Below are 24,719 nucleotides of genomic sequence, written 5' to 3'. Positions count from 1 at the left end.
ATTTACTAGAATTAATCATATTCAACTCAAATAGATTACACTGCGTTTCTTGAATATTTGTTGTATGTTTTCTCGAACTTCTAAACCGTATTGTAATCTTTAGTACAACAATAGTACAAAATTAGTTTGTACTTTAAAAACCACAATCCCATTTATGCCGTGGGACACTGTTTGAATAATTCTTTTGAATTTCAAGCACAGTACTACATTTTCTCAAATAAATTCCTAATGTATGAAGTGTTTACAACGTTTGCTGTTAGGTAGCGGTAGCAACGCTCAGTCTAGTAGCGCTCCTGGTGGCGACATCGCGAGTTACCAAGTTTGTAGTAGTGGGGAAGCGCAGCAGAATGTAACGGGCAACTGGCCGAGATCGCGCCGTGTGTGTATTGCTGTGTTCGGGTTTGTTTTGAGTGCGAGTTCAAAAGTTTTAAAGTTTTCTCGTAAAATATGAAGGCATTTTGAAGTGATAGTGTTACAATACTGGTGTTATCAGATGAAGTGATAGTGTTGATCTCAATATGAAGTGTGTTTTTAGTCATTCAAGCTCAAAAGTCTTACGCATTCCTTTCATCACCTATCCACAGGTGGGTATTACTTCAGGTGAATCATAACAGGAACCGCGTTGAATTCCCACCGTAGCTGTGTTCGTGTAAAGTGAATTATTTACAGTGCATTCCCCGGATATAGTATGAAATATTCTACGTTTTCCTGAGTGTTCGAGTCAAAGAAAGTTTTTGTCGCCCAGGTAGACGGGCTGGGTCTACCTACACCGTGACTGGCCACCACAAAGAAATGCTGGCTAGAATACTCAACATCAAAAGCAGCAGGACTAGAACAAATAAGATGGAAGAAAAGGAGAGATTGTCAACCAACTTGCATTGTTTGTGTCCAAGATTTCGTGTAGAATTTAGTAGATCCTTGTGTGTTACGGAATATGTGTGCATCATCATAGTTGTTCTTCTTGGAATATTTCTGCTGGGAGCTTCTGTCAAAGCAGGTAAGAAATTTAAACTCCTTAATTTTAATAAAAGCAAAACTATACTTTAAAGAATAAAGCAAATCTATATAAATTATACAAATCTCAAGCTAGTAAATAGAATGTATATATAATAATACATAGAAAATATGTATATATATATATATATATATATATAATAATACATATATATATATATATAATAATACATAGAAAATATGTATATATAATAATACGTAGAAAATATGTATATAATTTTTCTATATATAGCTTTGATGCATTCCAATATAGCAGTTTTAAAAACCTAGAAGTGGTGGGGTTAATTAGCGTATATATTTTTTTATTTAGCATGATTAAAAATTGTAATAAAAATGTAAACGAATTGTAAATAAAAAAAACTCTGCAATTTTTATTACCAAAATCTTTTCAAAATATGATTTCAGATAAGACTGTTTGCTATTTTATGGAAATTTATATTTGACGAATTATATTTATTTTATTCTTTGATGTATTTTGTGGTTAAGTATGGAAATAAAATATTTTGGTGTAGGCCTGTATATCAAAGTTGTAGGGAAGTTTACTTTTTTATTTACTGATACGGACAAAAATATAATATATACTTTAAGAATTATTTCACACATACCTATTTTTTTATTTTATTTATTATATTTTGTATTTTATGGGTTTTTAATTTAGAGCTTTGTTCCCCGCTTTACCCCATTGGAATATTATTTATCTAAATACAGTTTTCTCTCTTCTGAAATTGACATTTGAACATTTGTTACCTATAACAAGTTTAAAACGAAAATAAGACAAAATGAAAAATGGACTCTTTTGCAGAAATAGGCATCATATTTTGGAAGATTTGCATCAAAGCGATGAATATTGAACTAAACTTCAGTATTAATTTGTTAGAAACCTAATGTAAGTAAACAAATGAATGTTCTTGTAGATCGTGAAATAAATTAAATTATTTGATATATTTAAAAGGATTTTTCGATTGTAATCTGTAAGAATTTTCAGTGAAAAAGTGAAAATACGATTTAAATAATAAATAGTGCCGAGATAAATGAGATAAATCAGACAACGTCTCTTTAGGAACATTATTACTGAATTTATAATTTATTTAGCCAGCCCTTGATTTAATACTGTATCTGTAAAATATGAGTTTCAAATGGAATAATCAAAACAATAATAGATTTTGCCAATTTATACAATTTTGATGTTTAGTCCCATAATTTTGCAAGTACCTTCTAGTTCTTTAGTTGAACGCGAGAAGGAAACAAAAGTGCTACAGGCTTACACATCACGACAAAGCTGGCTATTCTGTAAACAGACAACAATGTAGTATTGAAAAGATAAATACAGTAGCTACTTCGTGAGCGTTGTGATGAGCGAACTGTGAAAAAGTAATTGTTGGAGGAGAGGCATTATCCAAACGAGTATTTCACAGTCAGTGTAACGGAGCTGTCTGTCAGTATTGTTGGCGTCACTTAGAGTGCTCAGCAATACAGAATTTTCATTTTCTGGAGCTTTAGTTTCGTCGATTTTCTTTTCGAAATCTGAAACTATGTATCGAATTAAAATAAATAGTCTCTGTCAAATGGAGTGTTTGAACATCGAGTGGAAGAAATAATCAGTTAACCCTTTAAATACTGGAACGGATTTAACACATATGGCCTAACCCAAGCTTTAGTGGACTTTAATGCTCTGTTTGGCTATATACAGAATAGCAACTTTCTGAAGTTTCCTGCTCTCCCAATATTGGGAATTATGAGTTAAGGTACTCGTATCTTCGCATAAAATAGGCTGCAGTACAAGCTTTTATTGTGTTACAGTCTATAAAAAGATTGCATCCTAAAACCTATTGCCACTTGGAAAGTAGTGGTTACGCGCTAGCGGCAAACAAAAGAAACGCCAGTTAATTATAAATAGATTACAAAAAATATGAAACACGATATATTGAGTAAACTCTTGCATAAAAAAAAACCACACAGCATATTAAATGTAATCTATAAGAATTCGACACTTACTGTAAGATCAATATGGATTGCAACTGTGAACAAAATATTTATTATAGTAGCGCCAGCGCTATCTAGTCGTTATCGTACAGAACTAGCTTTACCGAACAAAATTTCTGACTCACAATCCACGGTTGCTATGTCTATTTTCTTGAAAATCGTAGGTACAAGAAGTACATTAAATTCCCGCAAGGATTCCCAACATTTATATTAAATTTGCAATGAAAATCAGTATGGTCGATTCAGAATAAATAATGAAAGTCCATTTAAAAATAATCGAAAGTGCGTTTTTGACTAACCGACTTGCCATTAGGCGCTGCACTGTAAAGTACCGGATTTTCGACAAAAAATTGGATGGGTGGATTTTTTTGGATCCTTAAGTGCAAGGGCTGCAGCACACCGCCCTTTGGAAATGGAACAGCTGCCAGAACAGGTTTTGGCCCTCCCCTCAGCTATTGACAACACATTGTGGGCTATATTTGGAACACACGGTGACTTGTGATGTACTGAGTTGCACCTGTCATTGATATCCATGTAATCAAGATCTTAAAAAAACTAATTGAATTATAGTAATCGAAAAATTTGTAAATTACTTTTTAATTTTTAGCCTAAAATTGAATAACATGGTGTCTATACTTAATGTTATACTTACGTTATGTTGTTATGTTATGTTATTGTTAATGTTTCTTTTTCCTATTGATTTTGGACTATAATTCGCACTATGTTTATTTTATTGTGGACTTTCTGTTGTATTTGAAAATGTTCTATGAAATTATTTTATACAGGCTTACCTATTTGTCTACCCGAACTCGTTTTCTGATTCTTGTCGATTTTTTCATATGGTATTGGCTGCCGAAATATACTACATTAAATTATCGACTTAAATCTTAACTAATGAACTGCTTATAATCGATTGTGCGAACTTCATTAGCCTATGGTTCTGAACTAAGTTCTCGATTTTCTTCCGACCGAATGTACACGGCATGCATGAGCCCCTGCATTACTACATGATACAAAATGTGTGTCACTTTTAAACATTGAAATATAGGATACATCCTCCGCATGCATTTTTATTCTCTCGCTTTCTGTTGACATTTTTACTTCATGGGTCACAACATTTTGATAATTTACAAACACGATCAATAATAATAGAAGGTGTCAGTTTCGTTCTTCAACTACCACGATTTTTAAGGTTACAAATACCATGATAGCTACAATAAATGATCTTAATCAGCGTTTTTCTCAGTATTGATTAAATTGCAACGTCGTCCTTCATGAATGAAAAATTAAGTAACATTTTGTACTTAATAAGTTACTAAATTTGCAGACAGTACTTTGACGGAAATGCCTTGTGAAACTTATTCGAACCACGATCCCTTTAATTTTTCATTCATACATGAATATTTTCGTTTTTTCTTATTTGGAAATAATGCGTTACTATTGTTACACACGTAACTTACCTCGAAACATAAGGAGTATAAGGAGGAAACATTAGGTTATTATGTAAGAACACCTTACTTTGGATTCTTTCAGTCTGTGATAAACTATAGCCTAATTCTATGGGGAAATAGCTGTCATGTTAATAGGATATTAGTGTTACAGAAAAAAGCTTTAAGAATAATGAATAAGGCAACTTTAAAAGAACATTGTAAACCATTATTTATTAAGTGTAAGATTTTGACTGTGATAAACTTGTATATTTATGTATGTTTAAGAAGAATTTTAATTTAGGTTTAGTTGTACATGGATCTGATGTACATAATCACAATACTAGAAATCAGCTCCAGTTAGATGTGCCATACAGTAGGTTAAGTAAATGTAAAAATAGCTTTTATATTATAAGTCTGAAAATATTTAACAAGTTGCACAATGAAAGTAAACTCCTAGATTTCAAACTATTTAAGTTAAAATGTTACAATTGGTTAAGTACTCTCACTGGGCTATTGAACTGATTACACGGTATCGTTTTAGTTTTAGTACTAAACGACTGGCAACAATAGTTATTTTGTTGTTATAGTTACAGAGCCTTAGTTACAAAGTATGTTACTTTATAAACAAAACCTTTGTGTATTATACGTTAGTTGAGAGTTTATTAACCAAGTGAGCACTCAAGAGTCGTACCAAGACTTCAAGTGTAATACTGAAGAAACATGTAGCCTTAGTACTTAATACATTCAATGTTTGCTTTAGTTCTGATGTTGTTTTGTTTCATACTGTTTAATGTTGGTCATCCTGAAAGTTTAATTGGGCCAAATCTATACTCCCTAAACAACATGAATACAGGTCCCATAGGTAATATGTATAAGGAATTGCAGTGGTGATTTGGGCAATGAAAACAAACAGAAAAAGTTTTATTTACATGTATTTTGTAATTTATGATGACATTTTTTGAAACATTGATATATCAAAACTTTGTTACAATGCACAGTATTGGCCTCATTGTTAATAACAGCCGTAATGAAAAAAATGTATTATTCCTTTTTTTATGATTCCAAAATATGAATTTTACGGAAATACTGGCGTAATAATAAAATAATCTGAGAGAGAGAAAAGGGTTGATTTAGGCTGAAAGTGACCTTGGCGTTGCTGTTTCTAATGCACTGAAAATGTAGAAAGCTACTAACTGGGATGGCTTTTAAATGAGAAAAATATTCCTCCCGAATTACTGCAGTTTTGTTAAAGTTGTCAATTATTTTTAGCGAGGTTTTAAATATAGTGTAAAACGAACGGACAGATAGTTATTACAAGAAGAAAGTTTTCGTAATTGCAAACATTACTGTTTGCTTACATTAAAATACCTGCGATACTCACTGTGAGGAATTGAATTCAGTATTAATTCCTTAGCCATTTCTATATAATTCATAATTCATTTGTAAGGCCATAATAAAATATCTCCAAAAGTAACCAGTTATATTCCGGAAAATTCAGTTACTAAAAGCCGCCCACATCGCACATCCATCCATCCATTAGAGGTATTTTATGCCTAGGTCGTCCACGGGGTACTACCGCACAACGCAAACGTCCATCCAGCGGATGGACGGACAATTGTTTTCATCTCTTTCAGCTGAGTTGCGACCTCAGTCAGGAAAACATTGGGTGCACCCTATTAATTAAAAAATGGATCTTTTTCGTTTAAGGGCCAGCACAAAAGACCCTAGCTTGCCTATTCAAAACTCAGATCACGCGATGCTTGCCCGCTGCGCAGCGCTTTGCGCTGCTTGCTCTTTTAGAAAAAAAATTAACTCGAGCTTGCAAAGTCCAAGCCCAGATCAACTCACCACGCTTTATTGAACAAGAAAAACTAAGTATAACTCACAGAACTAACGCAGGTTTCATTACAGGCAAAAGATAAGCGGCGCGCGTTTATCACTGATAAGATAAGACGAGTTTATACTAGAAGTAGTACCTGGACTACTGCCCTAAGAACTAATAACACAAAAAAAAACGATTAAATGCCCTGTCAGTCAGGTACAGTATGTTTGTAAGGTGCTGGCCCTTAAACGAAAAAGACCCAAAAAAATATAAATGTTTGGAGCACTCCACCATTGGATAGCAAATTTAGAGGAGGGCGAAGAGAAATTCAGACGTTATTTTAGACAAAGTAAAGAACAACTCGATGAGGTTTCGACATTTATAGAGAATGATATATAAATAGTGAAGACATGAATTACAAGAAATCGATCACAAGCAGAAAACGGGTAATTGTATGCTTGAGGTATACGTTTTTAAACTTTAAGAACCAAAAAAATCCCAACGGTATTTCTTAGTTAATATCGGAAAAAACGTAATTTCATACATTCATCAAAACTTAAAGTCTATATTTTGCTATATACAATAAAAAACAAGAAATGTATTGTTATATATTTATTGTATTTTGTTTCTTGTGTCTTTTTCATCATGTAATTAAAAAATAAACTTCGAAAATATTGAAAACAATTTTCTAAACATTGTTACTAGTAACAAAAAGGCTACTGTATGCTAGGGAGAAAGTCGACAATCAGACAAGGAGCACTAAAATAAGAAATTAGTTAAATTCAAATAACAGGTTCAACGACCAATAAAGGCACCACCCGGCGAGGAACTAGCAGAGTGGCGTCTGTTGAAGTGATGCAGTGCGCATGCGCATTAGGAAACATCCATGCGTATGACTAAACATCGCTCGGCGGCCGATCCCAAAAGGATGAATTTTCACCGTGTGGTGTCTTTATTGGTCTTTGAACACTGTGTTATCCCTGTTATTTAAACCTCAAAATTAGTTTTTGCTAAATAATTCCTTATTTGATAGTTTCTTTTTGGATTATCGACTCTTTTCTCGGCGTATTTTTTCGTATACAGCCTTTTTGTTATTGTGAACAATGTTTTGATACTTTTTTCAATATTTATAATGATAATTATTTAGTATATTTATTGTGAAAAGAAAGTAAAAGAAAAAATAGAAAAATATGTGTTTTTTTTTATTCTAGAAAGCAAAATATAAATATTTACTTAGACAAAGCTACACAGTTTAAGATCGAGTTCAAACATACAGTTACCCGTTCTTTTGATTGAATTCCTGTAATTCGTGTCTTCTCTCCTTTATATCATTCTCTGTAAATGTCAAAACCTCTTCGAATTGTTCTTCACGTAATCTAAAATGTAGTCTCCTTACTGCTGAAACTGTCAGCAGCAGTCCATGGTAAGTAAGCCTACACTTCTCACAAAGTCACTGTTGTACCAACATACACTGAATGCTATTTTCTTTATCGTTTTGGTGCATCTTAATAAACACGAAGCAGAATAGTTTGGTTCAATCGATTCAGTTGTGTTTATAGCATATCTAAGATTACTTGGCATGGACTGAGGTTGCGCTTATCTTATAAGTTACTAAGACTTTTTTCATTATCGTTTGGTTTATCTTAACAGGCACAAAGCGGAATTGTTTTGTCTCATTGATCCGGTTATGTTTACATCATTTCCAAGATTACTTGTCATGAGCTGGGATTGCACTTATCTTACAAGTTACTAAGACTATTTTCATTATCGTTTCGTTTATCTTATCACACACGAAGCAGAACTGTTTTGTTCCATCGATTCAGTCATGTTTATAGCATTTCCAGGATAACTTGGCACGAGCTGGGGTTGAACTTATCGTATAGGTCGGTTCGATTTATCGTTAGGGCTACTGTAGCTTGTAGGGGACAATCTGGTAATGGAATAAACAAAGACACAGACTGTACAGTGTAGTAGAGTTATGTGTGTAATATTGGCTACTTGGAGAAGAGCCAGAACGTTACACACGCTTGTACGGGCTATGGGATACTCTACAAAACAAGTTATTAAGACTTTTTTCATAATCGTTTGAGATCCGAAGCAGAATTATTTGTTCCATTGATCCGGTTATGTTTATAGCATTTGCAAGATTGCTTGTCATGAGCTGGGGTTACACTTATCTTACAAGTTATTAAGACTTTTTTCATAATCGTTTGAGATCCGAAGCAGAATTATTTGTTCCATTGATCCGGTTATGTTTATAGCATTTGCAAGATTGCTTGTCATGAGCTGGGGTTACATTTATCTTACAAGTTATTAAGACTTTTTTCATAATCGTTTGAGATCCGAAGCAGAATTATTTGTTCCATTGATCCGGTTATGTTTATAGCATTTCTAAGATTGCTTGGCACGAGCTGGGGTTGCACTCGTCTTTACTAAGACTATTTTCATTATCGTTTCGTTTATCTTATCACACATGAAGCGGAACTGTTTTGTTCCATCGATATAGTTATAGCATTTCCAGGATAACTTGGCACGAGCTGGGGTTGAACTTATCGTATAGGTCGGTTCGATTTATCGTTAGGGCTACTGTAGCTTGTAGGGGACAATCTGGTAATGGAATAAACAAAGACACAGACTGTACAATGTAGTAGAGTTATGTGTGTAATATTGGCTACTTGGAGAAGGGCCAGAACGTTACACACGCTTGTACGGGCTATGGGATACTCTACAAAATTCCATACTAAACACCCTAGTCTGCAACGTATCACCAGCAGTAACTATACTGACGGGTGGCCGTCTTCATTGTAACCCCATAAAAACAAAGTTAAACTTTAAGCCCTTATTTATTTTTAGTCGCAAAGCTAAAGGGAGAGCAATTTTTTTAATTTATTGATTATTCAAAAAATAAAATTCGTTAACTGTTTTATATGTACTTCATCGACTAAGTGTTCATGAAGTAGTCACTTTACAAGAAATACTTAAAAACGTTCGGATACGTATATCTCATAATTCTACCACCAAAAATAAGCACGTGAAAAAGTTCATGTTTCTTATTAAGTGTTAGTTTAAGAACGTTTCTAATACAACAGGTGGATTTCTCAAACTGTTTTAGCGCATGCAATACCTAATTATCATTCACAGTAAGTGCTCTTTCACACGATCCGGCGCACGCCGTGCGGCGCTCGCCTGGGAAGCTGAATGTTTTCACACGAGGTCGGTTTCGTCCGGCGCGTGCCGTGCGGCGCTCCCATGTTTTGACTGTTCAGTACATGCTCAACTATTGAAATGTTAACACCGCGGAAGAATAAAGTGCTAGCCATGTACTTACTGTGGAGACGGCGAAGAAGAAGAAATAAGCGGTATTGGATTCACCCATTGCTTCAAAATCGACATACTTCTGGGTCCTTCAAAGATTTATTCAATTCATTACTTTTGTATGTCAATCAAATCGTATGATGAACTTTATGACTTTTTCCATGTCAATATCTTCATCAGTCGACTGCCACTACCTCTTATGTTTCACTCAATTTTACTTAAAAAAAAAAAACAAAACACTTGAACAAAAACAATACCGAAGTATACGTACGTCTTCACTCTCCAGTGGCAAACCCAAGACTAGAGGTTGGGCCGTGCGGCGCGCGCCGGACCGTGTGAAACCCCCAATATGATACAATAGCCCTTCGCAGAGTAGTCCGGCGTGGACGCCGCGTGTCAGGCGTAGGGGAGTCCGGCGGGAATTTGTGCGCCGCGCGGCGTCTGCGCCGTGCGGCGCGCGCCGGACCGTGTGAAACCCCCAATATGATACAATAGCCCTTCGCAGAGTAGTCCGGCGTGGACGCCGCGTGTCAGGCGTAGGGGAGTCCGGCGGGAATTTGTGCGCCGCACGGCGCGCGCCGTATCGTGTGAAAGAGCACTAAGAGAACTGAAAGTGTACTCTAGAGTGCGAGCTTTTAGCGAGTGAAATGAGACTGAAAATATTTTATCTAATTGACATACATTATATTTTCTTCTTTATCGTATCATCAGTCAGTTTGACTTGTTTGATTTGTTTGCACTCCCTGTTGTTATTTATTTATTGCTTGTTTGTTATTTGTTATTTTTTGTTGAACTTTGTTATTTTTTCCACTTTTTATTATACTGTACCACGTTGTTCAATATTGTTAAGTTTTTTGTTGTTACATAGTTTATTGTTGTTGTATTATTGAAAATCGGCCCTATTTTGCTGTTATGCATGTTATAACTTTCGTTCTTTGGATGCTAAGAATTATTGTTAGTATTTTTCTTTTTTTACTATTAGACATTGTTTGCCATTCGCTTGGTATCTATCTATTAAATCAACTCTTATTGTCTTTGGCCACATGGTGTTGAATGAATATTCATTGTTATCTAAAATCAAATCAATATCAATATTTTAGCACGTAGCTAATTATGATAGTATACTAAATTATACAACACCTTTGTAAATAGGATGATTCCTCTAGAATTTAAAAATAATTTCTTTACAATGCTTTTTTGCTAAACAAAAAATGAGTTCGTTTTATTTTTTGTAACTAAAAATAAAATTTAACCGTAATCGAACAAACGATATTGCAAACATTAAGTTTTTTAGTAAGTAGTAAGCGTAATCAAATTAAGATTAAGCATTGGGCCACTTAAGGTTTAAGAATGGTTTGCAATCTTAAAATTTGTGCTATAGATAGTTATGAAGGGAATTTTTCAAGAAGTTGAGGACTCCACCCTGCATCTGTGTTTTTGGGGGTCCATGATTTCTTTGCAATATGTATGTTCATTATTATGAAACCGGAAGTAGGACAACCACCGAATTTAACTTCAGAGACTGTGAGAAAATATAAAGGATACTATATAACCTAATATGAGAAAAAAATATTCGAATACACCACACACAATAAGTCTTATTGTTTTGAAAATACACTAAATTTTATTTGTAACCTCACATAGTATTACAAATACACTGCATCGGATTCAGAGCTGTGATTTGTGCATGTTAGCAAAACAATTTCACTTAAATTAACTGTAGTAATTTTGAGAAACAAGTTTTTTGGCAGACGAAGGCCACTTTCCTTATTTAGGGATGCTTCGTTGCAGAAAGCACACGAATAAATGTGTGGGACAGGAAATTTCCTGCCATTGTTCATCGAGTTCCCACTACCTCCGCTACGCTGCGCTCGCTACGTTCTCACACCAAGTGAGACAATCGAATTTCCAAATTAAACACCCCATCCTACACGATGTGCATATCTGATTGAGTATTTTTAGGAGGTCGCATGTAATCGAAAACGACTATAACAGTAGCCTTTGTATGGGGAAAGGTAACACCATAGAGTAGTGAGTGGTATTGTATATAGTTTCTCTATGCCAGGGCCCATGAGAAAAAATAACTGATGCCTCTAATTATCAATCAAGATAGAACGGATGTAATTTAAAGTTAAAAGGCAGTGAAAGAAACTATTTAGGGTGCTTATATGAAATATTGCAACCATTTTCCGTTTGGTAATGCATGTTTTTTGTCTTAAAGTAAGAACGTAGCCAGGAAAAAACCTTTTTGGAGAGGGGGTCAAGATGACTGATATTTTCCGTAGTGGACAGAAAGTAAGGCAAGTGCAGTTAACCGCTCATTCCCCATTTTGTTCCTTAAAAGGTTCTTGATCCTTTTCAATTTTGATAGCGATCTTTCAATAGTCCATGCCAGTAATACTGAATTATTTAAATAATAATAATTGTTTGCTAAAAAAGTAATTGCAAACTGAAAAATTTAGGGGGCGTCAGGACCCCTTGCACCCCCTCGCTGACTACGTCCTTGTCTAAAGGTTTTTATAGGTTATGATAACCAGTAATGGCGAACCTCTCAACTTATGACCTTAGGGGCCGAGGTTCAAATTTGGATTAGGTGTCTAAATAAATAATTTATAATATAATCTCCGTTACAAATAATTACTGAGCCTTGTCTAAAGTGATGTAGCGTAGGGTTCGAGATCATAACTTCATACAGTCTACCTAAATAAAATATCTTTAGTATAAAGAAAGTAGAGGTTTCTGACAATTCCAGGAAATAGTCCTATTGTTATTTTACATTGCATGCTTGAATTTCGTGCATAAAATAACCGAAGCGTTTCGTTGTGTTCAATGTATATTATATCGGCACCATTAAAATGTATGTATAGTGCAGTCTTTTATGGTGTGTAATTTAGATTACATATCAGTTAATTAATTGTGAGGAAATCTACTTAATCGCTTTCATTTAACTTAATGCGATCTAAGTGTGATTCAGATCTTCTGATGGTTATTTGAAAAGCGTGTGTTTTATTCGATAAATTCACTCTTTCGTAATTTTAAGAATATTTTTTTAACGTGTAGGCCTCTTGGACTACTTATACAATAATAGGCCTACTTTTGTAACACATCAGTATTAAGCAATTCAAATTTTGAATAGTTCGAGGTAAATCGGTAAGAATATACAGTTAAATCAACTCTAGCAATATAGGCCCAGTCTTGTCATTGACTAACGCCGAATCACGTGTGAAGATTGAAATAATGAATAAAGAAAAGATAAGTTACCTTTTAATTAGACCGAATTCAAATTATTGAATTATAACAATTACGATATAAATTTTATGTTTTACAAACAGTATTAACAAAATAATACATTCAAGCGTATTAGTTTGGATATAAGACTAAAAGTTACTTCCGTTCCCATCGACCCTGTTCCCCTTTCGATCTCGTTCTCTTTCATCCCTTTGCTTTCTTGGTGGAAGGAGCTGATATGCTACTGTGATGACAAATAATAGAAGTAATTTATTTTGAATTGTCCATCAGTTATTTGAAGCGAAACAGTACACGGTAAATGAAATATTATACACGAACATTGTTTTGTGACGAGATGCGATTCGGGGGAAATAACAATATAACAATAAAGCTTGTGACCTGCGAAACCACGTGTTCATATAAAGTTTGTGAATAAAGTCAAATTTACATCAAACTGAAATGAGTTCTGTATACGCCTGAAGTGTACATTTGTGGTAAGTATAGTAGATTATTGACACTGTGGTTCATAGAAACGAGAGGCTTGGCCTTCAACTGATGAAACCGCCTACACTGGGCTAGGCCTACATTTACTGACCCACACATTTATGAATTTCTATTTTTGGCGCAAACAACGTGAGGGGAAATACTATTCACATTTGTATACACACACACACGACCTTCAACGTACGTCACCAAGTGGGTAGTTTCACACAAGACGTACGTACATCATATGTCTCAACAACCTTGGGCCCAAATAACCACATATCCGAACTACAGCATATGACGTCATCAACATTGGCCAGTTAATTTTGACCTGTACACCAAACTTCTACATATAGGGCAACCAACTTTTGGCTGATGAAATAACCGACGTCATACTTGGACTACTTCATTTCTTTGTTGATAATAATACATCCTCGGACTGATGTCGTGTCAGTTAAATAAATGGAACCAAATCCTCAATTTTATTTTCAATAGCGTAATTGCTAGAGTACGGGTTGACTTTACAAAATTAGCCCAGTTAGGCATTACAAAACGAACTTAGCCCGTGTTTCAGCGTAGCAGATATTACCGAAACGTTTTAACTTGACAAAACTGTTTGGTTAATGGCCCTTGAAGTTCGTTTCCCATGCAAACAGCAGTAAAACTACCCTTCTCCGAGTCTATTTAAGAAAACAACAAAAGCGCCGCTGCGGGGGGGGGGGGTAGAGACAAGCCCTAATTTACGGTGTCTGGTCTGGATAAGTTTAGCGGACCGCCTTATTTATTGGCTGGAAGACGTTTCCGCGAAACCCCCTGCAGGACTAAGTAATATGGAAGATGGAAATTTAACTCGCAAGCTAAAAGAACTTTAAGGACTCGAGACTGTAAAGCTCCGAATCCGATTCAGAATATGTGTAATTCTATGTTGTAACATATAGAATGTAGTGTATTTTCAAAACTATAACGTACTGGGTGTAGTGTATTCGAATTTGTTTTCTCATATTAGGTTACATGGTATCCTTCACATTTTCACACAGTCTTCGGCGTTGAATTCGGAGGTTGTTTCTGCTTCTGGTTTCATAATAGTGAACATCTCTATTGCAAAATCATGGACACCCTGTTTATGGGGACAGAATCCTCAACTCCTTGATCAATTTCCCACTCGACTCTGTATAGGTAGGCTACCATAAATTTCCAAAGGTTGCACACAATTTTGAAACCTTAAGTGATCCAATGCTCAATTTTCATTTTATTTTTGTTTTTAAGATATGCGTTGATTTAGTATTTTATGTAGCCTATTACCTCTGATACACGAATTGAACGTGTTTGATCGTTCGGTGCGAGATATAAACTTATGGACAAAGTTGCACCTAAAATTCTCTTAAAAATCTTATTTTAAATGGACGTGAGTGGGGGGCTTATTGTCGTGTTATTCTGCCATCTAATCTAACAAGCCCAGTAAAGCCAATGGCGCTGTGTAGTGGGTACAGTGGTTATCGTAAGATAACCGAATCAAGCAACGGCGAGCGTGGCTGCTGCTTGGATGGATGCACTGAGCGATCCTGTCCTTGCAAGCAGCCTGACTGCCCGGCTATTGGTGGTGGTTCGGAAGTCACCTTACAAACCGTTGGTCCTCAATTTAAGTGTTAGATAGAGATGGCTTCTTAGCCCTAACTTCGCCTGGTAAATAAGACATCTTTACTTTACTTTTGGATGGGTGACTGCTGAGCGATTCTGCCCCGGCCATCGGTAGTGGTTCGGAAGTCGTCTCTAAACCGTTGGTCCCCAGTTTAATTGTTATAGAGAGTTTCTTAGCCATAAGTCGAAAAATTAACATATCAGTTGAATTTATATTTGAAACTTTTATTCTGTACTCTCTACTGTGTGATGCAAGCGAACCCATAAAAGTTGGAAGCTTCGCAAACGTTTCCGGTACATTGGTGCCACATTTAACCTGTAACCGGAACACCGGAAGGTAAAGTGGGTGTGGTGTGCGTACGTTAGTGTTCAGTCGGCTAGGACTAGCGAGCGCGCGCCGCACAGCACATGGCTTACCACCGCCTCGCAGTGCTTCCATGATTACATCTCACAGCTGATCAAACAGGCCGTGGCGTGGCGAGCCCGGAGACTGACCAGAACTGGACTCGGTCGCTGCAGATGTTCAATGGAACGAAAACAAACAAGTCCGATTGGCTCGGATCCGTGCGTTTCTGGAATAAATCGCGTGACTTTGCAGATCTGAGGAACTGATCACGCCCGGCGCGATTCTTCCGTGATCGTTTCCCTGGCTACACCAATAACAACTGTGTGCAGAGCCGAACCAATTTGTCAGACTAGTTTTCGTGATATCGTTAGGAGGATTTCCCTTAAGAAACAGATCAATTGATGCGCTAATTTTGCGGGACAATAATTACACAGGCATCGATATGGTATAAAACCAACTGTCAGACACGTAGATATAATTAAAAGTTAAATCAACGTGAGATAATAATCGAGAATTTTGTCTCACTGTGAGCCTTTCGTCTCTTGAAAATAAAATCTCGCAAAACTAAGCGACCAAAATAAAGTTAAATGGTAGCTTCTATGCTGAATGCAATCGACATTTAGGTGGGAAAACACTTTACACTTTTTTATTTTAAATACTTCATACCGCTCAAGCATTTTTAATTACTCCAAGAGAAATTACAAGTGTATAAGTGAAAATTAATTAATGTTTTAATCAGGTTTAATGAAGATAAACATGTGAATTTTTTACTGTATTTATACGAGTCACACCTACAGAGGGTGAACTTTAAATTTATTTATAACTTAAGGAAGTTACATATTTTAGTTGAATGTTATTTTTTTAAAGTATTTTTCTATCGGAAATTAATTTTTTTAATACTTTTAAAAATTTCATATCCTTAACTTCGTCCCGTTTTTCTTTTGCCCTGGTTAAGCTCTTAAATGCCGCTTCAAATGCTACTATTCTTTGTGGGGTGGCAAAAGTTTAAAATAACTGTAACCTATGTAATAAGGAATTTTAACTGTAAACTGATTGCAGTACCAACAATCAGCAAGCAAGCTGCTGGATTTTTATCTTTTTAGTGCGAAAATGCTTACGACTTACGTTATAACGTTTTTGTGTACGACTTATATTATAACGTACATGTTGCGTACGACTTACATTATAACGTACATGTACTTTGGTGTTATCCACGACGTACGATAATAACATAAACGTGTATTCTGTTAAAAAATGACCATTCCTATAATTGGAACTGACCTGTGATTACAAAACAAACTTGTAAACTCTGTAATAAACCACCGAACGCCCATTGTAAGGAATGTTTTGTCAGTGAGGTGTCTACAAGAAAGTACAGTCAGGGACGTAGCTAGACGTGAGAGCACCCCGGGCACGTCCGGAGCCAATCGGGCAGATTACACTGGAGATCGCCCGGAGACTGGAATGCTGACAAACTCGCCTCGTCCCGACTTCGCGTTGTGTTAACGTTCATTAAGTACAGTCAGGGACGTACGTAGCGTGAGAGCACCCCGGGCACGTCCGGAGCCAATCGGGCAGATTACACTGGAGATCGCCCGGAGACTGGGTAATGATGACAAACATCGCCTCGGTCCCCGACGTTATAGCGTTGTTAACGTTCATTAAGTACAGTCAGGGACGTACGTAGACGTGAGAGCACCCCGGGCACGTAGGGAGCCAATCGGGCAGATTACACTGGAGATCGCCCGGAGACTGGGTAATGATGACAAACATCGCCTCGGTCCCGACGTTATAGCGTTGTTAACGTTCATTAAGTACAGTCAGGGACGTACGTAGACGTGAGAGCACCCCGGGCACGTCTGGAGCCAATCGGGCAGATTACACTGGAGATCGCCCGGAGACTGGGTAATGATGACAAACATCGCCTCGGTCCCGACGTTATAGCGTTGTTAACGTTCATTAAGTACAGTCAGGACGTAGCTAGAACGTGAGAGCACCCCGGGCACGTAGGGAGCCAATCGGGCAGATTACACTGGAGATCGCCCGGAGACTGGGTAATGATGACAAACATCGCCTCGGTCCCGACGTTATAGCGTTGTTAACGTTCATTAAGCTAAGTGCGGTAAGATGGAAAGTTCAAAGTCGCACTTCTTTCTTCGTTTAAGCCTTTTCAGTTTTCTTTCTATTGAAATAAACTATCTGTAAGGTATCATATTCTATAGATGAATAGTATTGGTTTACTTATCAATTTTGTACTTTCAAATAATTATCAAACTGTAATTGTTTAATGTTTATATAGTGTGTAATAACAAGTCTATACGTTAATATGTAAAAAAATCCATTTTAAGCCTTAGCTTTCGAAATGCCAGCTTCTTAATGCACTAATGATTTATTTGATTCTTAGCGCTAAATTAGGTTATCTCCGCGGAATCGATCCAGTGACACCTGGTTTAGAGATCTGATTCCTAACTACGTACTAGCTACGAAGGAGGATAGTTTAATATAAAGATAAAATAAGTACAATTAAATAAGTGTATACGCGTAGAATACTGTCGAATTTGTGTTGGGATTATATTTGTTAATGTTGAATTTAAATAAGATAATCTCCCTGAATATAGAAGGTAAGCAAAAATCTCGTATGTACCCCTCCGTGAGAATTACAGGCATTAGGAAATTTTCAGTTACCTAGTAGATAGTGTCTACTTGTAGTACGGTATCGCGATATGATGAGTTACGACCAGTTTTCTTTTATCTTTTCCACAGATCCTCCAATACTGCAATGGGGGATGGGTAACGTAGAGTACAAAATGAAAATCTATGAGTAACATTAACAATGATGGAAGATCGATGTTGAAAGAGAGACTTATTATTATTTATATGGAAACGAACCATATTATTATTTAATGTATAAAGGTTAAATTCGCTGCTCGTACCAACAATAATCTGACAGGTGAAATTCAGTGTGGCTTATATTAAAACGCGACCTAGCTTTTCGTGGAATCGATAGATGAATTTTCCTAAGTAAGACATTGATTGACAAGCGCGGTAATTTTGTTGGGGGCCGAATGGGATTTTATATAAAGGGTAAGCAATCCCAAATTATAAAATGTCGCTTTTCTAATAATTATTTGGCTTGATACAATACAGTCATTGCCATTTTCGCACTATATCTGAATCTGATAAATTAGTAGTAGGAACGTGTATATAGAGTTTTATACTTTTTATATACAAATTTTACAACCCTATTAAATGCTAAGTTGTCTTAAGTCGTATAATGTTTAAATTAGTTCCTCGATGAGAAAATTGATTGATTTAAAAATGAGATGAATAGTCTTTGATACCTCCATTATTTATATTTCCATTCAGCTTTTAAGAAAAAAACGTATGTGATCTATAGAATTACAGACCAATTGCATTCATATCGATATTTCCGTAATATTTGAAAATCTTATTGATTCTATATATAGTATATAGTAGTTTTCAGGATAGGTACACGCACAGGTGTTCTGTGCTAGCCGTCACATGATTTGTTCTAAAAGGCCTGTGCATAACCTTGCATGCACAAGGCTGCAAACAGTAAAAGGATGGCAGAACGCACAATCAGCTGTACAGCTGTGATTACAGTTCATTGCTGCCAACCCACCTCGCACCGCGCAGCACACCTGGCGGTCACTGTGACCAACATTACGAGTTTAGCGCTAAACTCACAGTCACGTGAGTTGTGACGTGTGTGTGTCCGATCTTATCCTACCGGTTGATCGTGACCCCAAGCCCTCCCACTGTCTCGTAATTCACAGTCTCCGACCGCCAATTCGTGGACCTTTGCAGAGAACAATGGAATCTAACTCCACTGTTTTTCGGGGCAAAATTGACTGAGGTTTTCGGTGTTACGGGAATATTTGATTTCCAGGACAGTTCTAACGTTTCTTATATGCCTATTTCATTGCTAACATAACGGATAAATGTTTTCGGCCTAATTTGCGTTGGGCTAGTATGTTGCTTTTAATACGAGCACTCTTTAAGTACCTTGAGCCCCCCCTCAAAAAAACAATGTTAAACCTCTTGAAGTTTTAAACCCTTGTTTTGGTCATATTGTTGTTGGAGATGTATTATTTTAAATATATAATTAACAAGCATCCAAACGCTTTATAGTATTTTTTTGTAAAGTGTATCGACGAAATACAATAAATGATCAGACTTTTTTTCTGAGCATCCCATAAAAATAACGAAAAAACTAAAAAGAGTTTTAATGCTTATTAATTATATCCTTAAACAAGACCTATCTCATTATTATACGACTAAAAACAAAGGCGTAAAACTGCATGAGGTTTAACATAGTTCTTATGAGAAAAACTCGAGGTCATTTAACTCACTATACTACAGTGTATAATGTAAGGGAAGGCCAATTTCTTTTATTAATAATATGAATTGTTTAGATCATATAAAAGTTTTCTAAAATTGTACACTTTTAAGTAAGGCTAATCAATTAGAATTTAAATTGTCTTGTTTCATTTATCATCTTATTTGACCTACATTTGTTTTTACTAATTTGGTATACATTCTAATTATAATGTCTAAACAACCTAATAATAGATCATCTTTAAGTTACGTGGAGAATTTAAAGAATTTTTTACTTCGGTGAGTAAAACCAATATAATTGTGTGAAAGTTAGATCGTTTTGAACCTGAGAAAGTTATCAAATAATGGATTTTGAAACGTCGTTTACTTTACCATTGGTTGTAAACAAAAATGTTAGAACTGTCTATAAACTTTTTCCTTCTAAAATCTGTATTCAACAGTAACCCTAAACTTCATTGAACCTCTCTAAACTCGAAGTGTCAGGTCATTGGTTCCAGAAAGTAAGATCGAGTTTTAAGTGTCGGTTATCAATTCCATGTACTTATTTTTGGTCTCGCCTTGCATACATGTTCTAAATGGATGGTGCTTATTTAGCCAGGTCAAAGACCTTATTCTTGGACAGCCCACGTTCCTTTGCTCGTGCCGTCGCGTGCAGTCCGAGTTCCGTGTTCCGGTCCTATGTTCGCGTGTTCCGTCGGCCGCCTGCCTCTGTACCGTCGCGGTAATTCAATTTGCTGGACAACAAGCAGAAGTCCCAGAGTTTTCAAAGACGTTATAACGGAAGGACATACGTTATAAGGACATATATGTCCTTTCGGTATAATTGTAAATGTAATTCGGAAGTACGATTATATCGATATTAATTGCTTTATTTCATCTTAAAGTCATGAGAGAAAATGTAATCTGTACATAGTCTTCTGTTGCGGCTAAAATCTAAATTCAATTCGACCTGCGTCATAAGAGTTATATATTTATATACCATTAGATTGCAAATGGAGGTCTGAAAACGGCATGTAATATTGCAAATATATTTATAAATTGTTATAAGATTTAACTAGTTCTTCAATTCAAGAACCACACCCAAAAAAAGGAGACAAAGCGAAGACAGAGACATTTCTCACAACAGTTACAAGGCTCAACTTTGGAAACAAAGGTTTTCGGAACTTCACCGCTTAGGTTACTGTGCTGCAGGATATTTTAAATAATGTTCACATGAGAGAAGTTAATCTGCAACTAAACAGAACAATTAAAGTGATAATTTGCACCCTTGTGGCTAACCATTTAATAGTTACATTACACTCCATACACTACCGATTGATAACATAGACTGCATACAAATTATACTCACTTTATATTGAATTATATAATAGACCCAAATTTAAAAGTAACTTTTTTGTGATTTTATTCTCAAGATAATGAAGCACATCAGTGATTGGCTTGTACGGAAATTAATCTTTTGCGATACCGATGTGGAGTTAAAGAAATATTATTTATTATCGTATACTTTTATCCTGCCCTTTTAGGACCGGCCAAAACTGTTCGGACCGCAAAATTGAAGGAAACAGGATTTTGTTGTTTCACTGAACGATGGCAAATGTTCGGAAAATTCTATTTCCTTCACAATCCTTCCATCGTCAAAAATAAACTTCAAACGAAGGACGCAAAAGTGCAGTTGACATATTCGTGACTGCAATAATAATTGTGTTCTGATGAGGGTTTTGTTCTACAAAAATGTATTTAAATTGTCTGCAGTGGAATACACTGTACAAAGAAGCCCAGCATCGTTTAATGAAAGCATAGTGTGGTTTACATTTAGGGGCAGGCTGTGTTGATGAGACATGTTCTACCCGGGTCGACCCTAGGCTTTCAACACATACAGGGCAGCTGTTACCACGTTTTAATCAGCAAACTGTAATGGCCCTTTCCCCTGGGTTAACTTTAGACCGCACTACTCGCTTTTGAGGTACGTGGTCTTATTTATCCTTAGCATATTCTAAGAATTTCGCGATGTTACTTCCACGTTATCTGATCGTATTGCACTCTGTTAAATGTAATAAGCTGGAGATTATTAAAACTGTTAATATAGTAATTGATTTTTTAATTGCAGGATCGTGTACATAATAAGTTTTGCCTTCTTGTATAAAAGCCTCTTGGTCGTATTTGAGATAAAGGCAAACCAGAGAAGAGCAACTCAGTAAGGACAAATCAGTCCTTGACATATTATAATTAAGGATAAATCAATCATGGACGTATTTTAGATAAAAGCAAACCAAGGGAATGGCAAATCAGTAAGGACAAATCAGTCCTTGACATATTAAAATTGTGGACAAATCAGTCCTTGACATATTAAAATTGTGGACAAATCAGTCCTTGAAGTATTAAAATTGTGGACAAATCAGTCAAATCAGTCCTTGAAGTATTAAAATTGTGGACAAATCAGTCCTTGAAGTATTAAAATTGTGGACAAATCAGTCCTTGACATATTAAAAATTGTGGACAAATCAGTCCTTGAAGTATTAAAATTGTGGACAAATCAGTCCTTGAAGTATTAAAATTGTGGTCAAATCAGTCCTTGAAGTATTAAAATTGTGGACAAATCAGTCCTTGAAGTATTAAAATTGTGGACAAATCAGTCCTTGAAGTATTAAAATTGTGGACAAATCAGTCCTTGAAGTATTAAAATTGTGGACAAATCAGTCCTTGACATATTAAAATTGTGGATAAATCAGTCCTTGAAGTATTAAAATTAAGGACAAATCAATCCTTGACGTATTAAAATTGTGGACAAATCAGTCCTTGACATATTAAAATTGTGGACAAATCAGTCCTTGAAGTATTAAAATTGTGGACAAATCAGTCTTTAACATTTACAATTGAGGACAAACCAAAGATGAGAGTAAATCAGCAAGTACTGATTCAATGAAGAAGTTAATCAGCTTTGGCGGGGAATGGCGGATTAGCTGCAAGCTATGTACGAAGTTAATTTTTTGTAAATTTGTTTTTCAATAATACTAAATAACTTAGTATTATTGGCCATTATATTATTATAAGTACTATGTGTAGAAAATACCTCAGGGTTTGGCCGAAAATGTTTGGGGAAATTGTACCAAATCTTAAATTGTTCTTTTAAAGTAAAAATACTCCACTTATACTATATTTTGTGTCATAATATTGTTTATATTATTATATAAACAACGAATACTAGGACGTAAGTGTCCGATTAACACATTACCATTAGCCTACTTTATAGCGCGTCTCTTTCTAACGCGTATCTTTTAGTATGGACCAATTAATTCAGGTGCCAAATCAGTTTACAACATAGGCTACTTTAATTTTATAAACCATTTTTCGCCTTCTTACTTGTTTCTCTACACTGTTTGGAGGCCAGTTGGAAAGGAGGACCCTCAGTTCGCCTCAGAAATAAAATATATTTCACACCTTAGCCCAAAATGTGTTAAATTTGTGAGCAGTGTTTACTAACAACCCTCTTACATACGCGTATTTTATAAGAATTGAAATAAAGCGCTTCGTTTTAATTTGGTCGTTAAAACTAAATAGACGTGGTAAATCTTGTCCTGGCTGTTCTTGAATCATCGTCACTGCAAAGTATGACTTCGTATTTACTTGTTTCATTGTGAAATGATTTACTATTCTTTTTAAGTATTCAAAATGTTATTATACCGAAAAATTAAATATACTTGGACTACATGTAGATAATACTAGTATAGATTTTTTTAAACAGAAAAATTAACATTAAAGATAGAAGTTAAAAATAGTTTTCTCCAGTAATGTTCTTCTCTTCCCCGTGATCAGAGTTGACTGGATTTGTAGCCTCCCAAAGTGGCAGAGAAGACGGTGATGAAGGATAAACGATCCCTAAAGGGTCGGTCCGGGCCGATTCTGTACGGTACGTAGGAGACAACAGACTATCCGCGTCATCGATTGCTCTGCGTCTCTTGCCACTAGGGTCCTTCACTCGCTCCGTGCTTTACATCTTCCGTAGCACTCCACTTCCGTCTCTTGGCTGCTCCATTCTCACATTTACCACCTTAATGGAAAATTTAATCCTAATCATCAAGAGCCGGCCATAGTAAAACTACGAGGGGTTTTCCCCTTAAATATAATGTCAAACCTCGTGAAGATTTATATGGACTTAATTTTAGTTGTAGAATTATAGGTTATGTCTCATTGTAGATTTAATTATTAAAGGGTAGGGTACGATAAGCGGATCCGGTTTTTTATATCGAAGAATGTAATCATCGATACGTAATATTCGCATCTCAAATCCTAGACTATCAATCGATATAAAAGTATCTATAGTCCTCAATAACAATCATATATTTTAAATTAAACTATGAATTTAATATTTACAGTGATCAAACAAATTATTATAACCAAAATTAGGACAACTGAAGACGACCATATTTGCTCCTCTCACAGTTACAGTTGTTTCTTTCCCACAAATTTCACATAATGGGTTTTTCGGTACAAGTCCCACATGTTGGAAGTCACGAAAAAAATTTCTTATAATCTTTCAAAGCAATGTCGTGTAGTTTTCTAAAATTGACTGCCATTTTTAATAATCAAATGTTACTTATATAAAATTTAAATATTACATTACGAGTATTATTTGAAAGTGTTTACAGCTGTTGATGCAGATTATTAAAAGTTAATTGTTCAAAATAATTAATCAGTATCGATTTATTGTATCGATGGTTATGATTTAAGTAGTATCGTTTGCTAATTTCTATATAAAAACCGGGTCCGCTTATCGTACCCTACCCGTAATAAATATTGCATAGCAACTGTATTAAAATTTGTCTATTATGGCCTTATATATCCTCACTGATCATATAGTCTCAATGAGTCTCAAAGAATGTTTGGCTTATAAAAAAAGTCCATAGGAAGCATTAAAAACCTACAGAAGAAAAAGTGTCATGTAAATCTGCTTTTAAAGAATTAGAACTTCTGGCCTTGAGTTTATATGTTTAGAAACAATATTGTATTCACAGTTTAAATGTAAATCATTACCACTATCAAAACACACGATTTAATCAAATCCCCTCAGCAACACAGACTAAATTTATGTAGAAACCTGCCT

The 24,719-nt window shown here is 35.5% G+C and overlaps 1 protein-coding gene across 4 annotated transcripts in view; it reads left to right on the top strand.

The window, feature by feature from the left end:
* Positions 1-340: 340 nt before the first annotated feature.
* Positions 341-24,719, top strand: part of LOC124367775 (protein sidekick) — a 452,084-nt gene continuing 427,705 nt past the window's right edge. For all 4 annotated transcript variants that reach the window (XM_046824884.1, XM_046824883.1, XM_046824882.1 and 1 more), the window contains exon 1: positions 341-997. In XM_046824884.1, the coding sequence (XP_046680840.1) occupies positions 793-997 (205 nt within the window). In that variant the 5' untranslated portion in view covers positions 341-792. The remainder of the gene's footprint in view (positions 998-24,719) is intronic.

This window comes from Homalodisca vitripennis, chromosome 8 (genome assembly GCF_021130785.1).
Source record: "Homalodisca vitripennis isolate AUS2020 chromosome 8, UT_GWSS_2.1, whole genome shotgun sequence".
Taxonomy (NCBI): Eukaryota; Metazoa; Arthropoda; class Insecta; order Hemiptera; family Cicadellidae; genus Homalodisca; species Homalodisca vitripennis.
Note: the sequence above shows the minus strand (reverse complement) of the source record. Positions and strands in the feature narration are given on the sequence as shown.